At 44.4% G+C, this 5,205-nt stretch overlaps 1 protein-coding gene across 1 annotated transcript; it reads left to right on the top strand.

Annotated features, from left to right (window-relative positions):
* The first annotated feature begins 524 nt into the window (after window positions 1-524).
* LOC135824876 (S-phase kinase-associated protein 1-like) lies at window positions 525-2,433 on the top strand. The gene is made up of 2 exons (XM_065337599.1): window positions 525-998; window positions 2,101-2,433. The coding sequence occupies exons 1-2, from the start codon at window positions 654-656 to the stop codon at window positions 2,251-2,253; spliced, it is 498 nt and encodes a 165-aa protein (XP_065193671.1). The 5' UTR covers window positions 525-653; the 3' UTR covers window positions 2,254-2,433.
* The last annotated feature ends 2,772 nt before the right edge of the window (window positions 2,434-5,205 follow it).

Below are 5,205 nucleotides of genomic sequence, written 5' to 3'. Positions count from 1 at the left end.
ATCAATCAATCAATTAAATATTTGACGGACGTACTCAAGATGACGTCACCACCCTACTGTACAGTGTGCTGGTTTCGTACGCTGAGAGCCCGCGCACGTCATCAAGAATATAAAGAGTACAATGATAACGACTGCACTCTTGAGAATATGTGCAGGCCCACTTCTTCCCACCTGCATACACGAGGCAGAGCGGCGGAGAGGTTTTGTACTACAGTCATGTACAGTGCTAGCAAAAGAAATCCAACTACATGTATATGAATAAAAAACACCGGGTTCGAGGGCACAGATCAGTATGTGTAGTGCTAAGTCTGTGTAGCGCCCGGCACTATTATACTCATGACGTTGCATTTCTTTGGCCAGCACTGTGCCCTGTGCTCGATTCCTAGACTGGGAGCCGCGGGCTCGCTGAAGCTATCGCAGCCTACGTGTTTTTTAGCCATACAGCCGGCCCGATCTCGAACCAATCCCTGCTGATATATAATGGCCAGAGAGTTTTAGACAGCATTCACTTGTTTCATGTCCGTGACAGCTCAGAGTTGCACATTTGCGTTTTACCCTTTCCGTGCGAAGTCAGACCTATTTGTTTTGCCGAACAGTTTTGATCCGTTCCAGTGTCTAAGAGATTGTGTTAGGATTACAGATATTATTTGGAGATGGCCGCTATACTAAAGCTGGAGAGTAACGACGCCGAGGTGTTCGACGTGGAGGTCAAAGTTGCCTGCCAATCCAAAGTACTCAAGGTCATGTTAGAGGACACGGGCGATATCGCCGATGACGATGATCCTGTGCCGTTGCCGAATGTAAATGGCGCGACTTTGAGAAAGGTGATAGCTTGGTGCACGCAGCACCAGAATGACAATCCAGTGGAAGAGGAAAATACCCTAGAGGCGAGTGAACCAGGAACGGATAAACTTGATAGCTGGGATAAAGATTTTTTCAAGGTAGACCAAGGAATACTCTTTGAGCTCATCCTAGCGGCGAATTACTTGGACATAAAGGTGAGACAATTTTTAGATGCTATGCGCAGTTCAGTCTATGCTGAATCGTGATTCTTGTCCACACGAGTACTTTCATACAATGTAGTGGGTGCTTTCGATTATACGCATATCGGTCAATTCTAGAATTAGTTATTGTTGATGCAAAGTTCGATTACACAAAAAATGAAAAGTACAGTCGTTAGAACTGATTTTATCCAATTCCGTCATATCCGTCAATTGTAAACAGAGGGCGGAATTTATCAAATTCTGGCGCCAAAATTGCACAGTCGGTGTATCACCGGTCTGGTCATGACTCAAGCGCGCGAAGAGCTTCCCTGGCCGGCGTGTGCGCGATGCTGGGTCAACGTGCGCGCGAGGGTGTATGTGATCTTTTTACGATTATCATCAATTTTGTTTGTGATATGACATAAAACATGAATAAAATGCGGTGTGAATTCCAGTCATGCGTTTACAAGGCCGAAATCCGCTCATTCTGGTCATTCCAGAATTTTAAAAAACCAGTTCCAAAACTGCGTAAACGTGTAATCAGAAGCGCCCATTGTGTTGCTGAGTTCTGTCTGCAGCCAGGAGCGTGTTGTTGCCATGGATATGCATTTGATGTAAAAATTTCAAATCAGAGTTGTGATAGGGTATGCTCTTTCCCTCTGTCTCTCATTCTCTCTTGTCTTCCTTTCTCTATATCCTTCTACGTTTCATCTCTCCATCTATCAATCTCATTATCTTCCTTGAACCGTATTTCTTTCTTTTCAATCTCTCTTGATCCGTCTCCGTTTCAGCGCCGTCTCTCTATCTGTTTATCTCTCACGAACCATCTCTCTTGCGTCTCTCTCTCACTAAATCTCTTTCTCTCTCTCTTTCCCCTTTCTTTTGGTCTCTATCTCTCGCACTCTCTCTCCCTCTCTCTCTCCCCCCTCTTTCTCTCTCTCTCTCTATCTCTCTCTGTCTCTATCTCTCTATCCCTCTCTCTCTCTCTCTCTCTCTTTCTCTCTCTGTCTCTCTCTCCCGCTCTCTCTCTCTCTTTATCTCTCTATCTCTCTCTTTCTCTCTCTCTCTCTCCCTCTCTCTCTCACTCCCTGTCACTCTCTCTTTCTGTCCACTTTAGAGTCTTTTGGTTGCCGCTTGCAAGACTGTCGCTAATTTTATCAAAGGCAAGACTACCGAGGAGATCCGGAAGACATTCAACATCGTGAACGACTTCTCTCCCGAAGAAGAGGAGGAGATCCGCAAGGAGAATGCATGGTGCGAAGACAAATAGGCATGCAGCCCTCGTTCCTGACATGAGTTTTCGACGTCCTGTCAGACAAGCGGAAGTGAATGGGCTCTTTTTCCAGTAGGATGGCCTGTTTCCGGTCAGAGTTTTCTTTTGTCGGATGCCTTCCCCAAACCTATGTCAGCAAACATGTTCGTCGATCAGTGGATCAAAGTGCTCAGGACGCTCGAGTTGCGTATTTTTCCTTCCTTTTTTCATTATTTGATTTATATTCTTTATTGTTGTTTTTGAACACTCTGATGTTTTAATTTGATGTATAATTTTTGTAGGCGCATTTGCCGATAGGCTTGTATTTGGTTCTTGTCTCGTAAAGTACAGTGTCTCATTAAATGGTCTAAGTTCACGTGGCGGGTATGGTGTGACTAGTGACGTTTATGGTGTGCGCCTCGTGTATGCAGGTAGGAAAAAGTGGGCCTGCCCATTCGTATTCCCAAGAGTACAATCACGATCATTGTACTCTTGATATCATGCGGTGGCGGGGTAAGGAGTTCGACAGATTACTTGTCATGTCAAGCATATGTGCTTACACGTCAAGAAAGCACTCCATTTATTGCTGAATTTCGGTTGTCGTTCGCTCTTACTACCACCAAGAGTAAAAAACTGGTGTTATGTACTCTTTAAACTATGGTTTCTCTTTTGTGCCAATAAACCTCTTAGCTACTTTCAAGTACGTACTTTGTAGACGTGGTGACCGAGTCGCTATGCTTGCAGATTTGACGAGCCCTGCAGTAATCTGTAGGCTCATACCAATACAGACCGAGTAGGAGGAATAGTAAATGAGTCTCAAAATAATTATTATGAATTAATACTCTGACCTGCCATGAGAAAAGAAAAAAGAAAAAAAGTTAATCAGGCTATGTGGCATTACGTCATACCAAGAGTACATAACCAAGAGTGTGCAGCGGCTAAATTGTTATGACATCAGTCTTTGGCGGCAGTGTCGCTTACTGATGCCATCATGCGTAGCCACAGATAAATGCACAAATACTTTATTTTTTAGATCAAAAGATCGATATGTCTTGAACCTGGTGAACTCTCAACGTATCTACAAAACAAGTGCGGGAAAGCATACGCCCTTCATCTTACCGCTGCCAATGAATGACGCAATAAAAAAATCCGCTCTGGGTTAACCCATGGCAGCTCAGGATGGGAGTTATACACTCTCTATAGTATGTACTAGTCTTGGTCACAACCAAGTACTACTCAGAGTAGAGAGTGACACAATAAAGCAAATAGACAACTCAAATTCGTCATGCGCCCACCACAAGCAGCATGATTGTACACGTAGACACTCTAGTCATGATACATTGTAGGGGTTTGCATGCAGTGAATGTATGCAAGTGAACAACCCAGTACCAAAAATTAATTATCCCTCCAACCCAGCCCACGTAATGGCTCCTGAACTTGTCTGGCATGGATGCTAAGGTCCTTCAATCACTGATCAAATCGGTCCTAGAGCGATCTTTGCAGGCCACGCTGCTGGCAAGGAGTGGAATCGTGCAGACCAACCCGGTCTTGGGAAAGATTCCGTGCAAACCTTCAGTCACAGATGTGGCACCTCCGCAATACAGAATATTGAATCACTTTGTATTTCACAAATTGAGATGCTCCAGTGAAGGACCAACGCACACTGAGCGCCAGGGTTAGCTGACGTAATCAATGAAATCTTAAATTGCAGGGCTAATCGTCGGTCTCTCCACGCAACCGGCTAACTTCTGCGTAGGTGCATTGAAAATGCGGACATATTCTATACTTCACGTGTATTCGTATCCCATCAGTGACCGGTTGGAGAGTGTTGTCAAAATATAGAGAGTGTCCTGAAGATGTAGAGAGTGTCCTAAAGATGTATGGATTCACGTGTGCTTGGTTGGGAGCCTCGTGCTGGCGGTCGTGCTCGCAGCCCCGCGCAAGTAGCCCTAACCATGATCGCCCCGTACCGCTTGCTAGTAGCTTAAAGGCAAGGAAGCTTCGGATAATACTCAATTACTTGTTCCTCTTGATAGCTCAGAGTTGCAAATTGTTTTCAAGGTGCAGAGTCAGATCTTTTTTTATTTGAAGATGGCAGTTATACTGAAGTTGATGAGCAACGACGGCGAAGTATTCAACGTGGAATTCAACGTCACTTTACAAACCAAAGTACTCAAGGCCATGTTAGAGGACACTGGCGATATCGACGATAACGATGAGCCTGTGCCGTTGGCCCCTATAAATGGGGCGACTTTGAGAAAGGGGATTGCTTGGTGCACGCAGCATCAGATCGACAAGTCGGTGGAAGGGGAAGATCCCCTAGATGGAAGTGAAAGTAGAACGGATAACATTGATAGCTGGGATAAAGAATTTTTGAAAGTAAACCAAGGAATCCTCTCTGAGCTCATGCTAGCGACGAATTACTTGGACATAAAGGTGAGACAATTGGTAGATGCTGTGTGTCGTTTCGTCTATGCTGAATCGTGATTCTTGTTCAACGAGAACTTTGATAAACTGTATTGTGTTGCTGAACTCTGTCTGCAGCCGGCTAAGTGTTGTTGCCATGGATATGCATTTGTGGTTTCGTTTTCAAATCAGGGTCGTGATAGTTTATGTCTCTCTTTCTTTCTCCCTTTATTTCCTCTCTATCTATCCTTGTACCGTTACATCTCTCCATCTATCTATCTCATTATCCCCCTCGGTCCTTCTCGCTTTCTTCTCAATCTCTCTCGGTCCGTCTCTCTTTCGTCTCTGTCTCAATATCTTGTTTTTCACCAGCTTTTTTGCAATCGGTGGTCTCCAACTTGACTTTAGTGCTGCTCTCACATCAACAAGTGTTTTGTTTTGGGTGTGAAAGTTGTATTTTTCACCTGATCATCTTTACATGAGGCAGGTGGTTTCGAAAGTGTGAAGGTCTTCATACTTCTTTCCATGATATTTTTTTATTTGTCTGTGAAACACACAGCAGTA

This window comes from Sycon ciliatum, chromosome 9 (genome assembly GCF_964019385.1).
Source record: "Sycon ciliatum chromosome 9, ocSycCili1.1, whole genome shotgun sequence".
NCBI classification, from domain to species: Eukaryota; Metazoa; Porifera; class Calcarea; order Leucosolenida; family Sycettidae; genus Sycon; species Sycon ciliatum.
The sequence above is the reverse complement of the archived record's forward strand: the minus strand, read 5'-3'. Positions and strand labels throughout refer to the sequence as shown.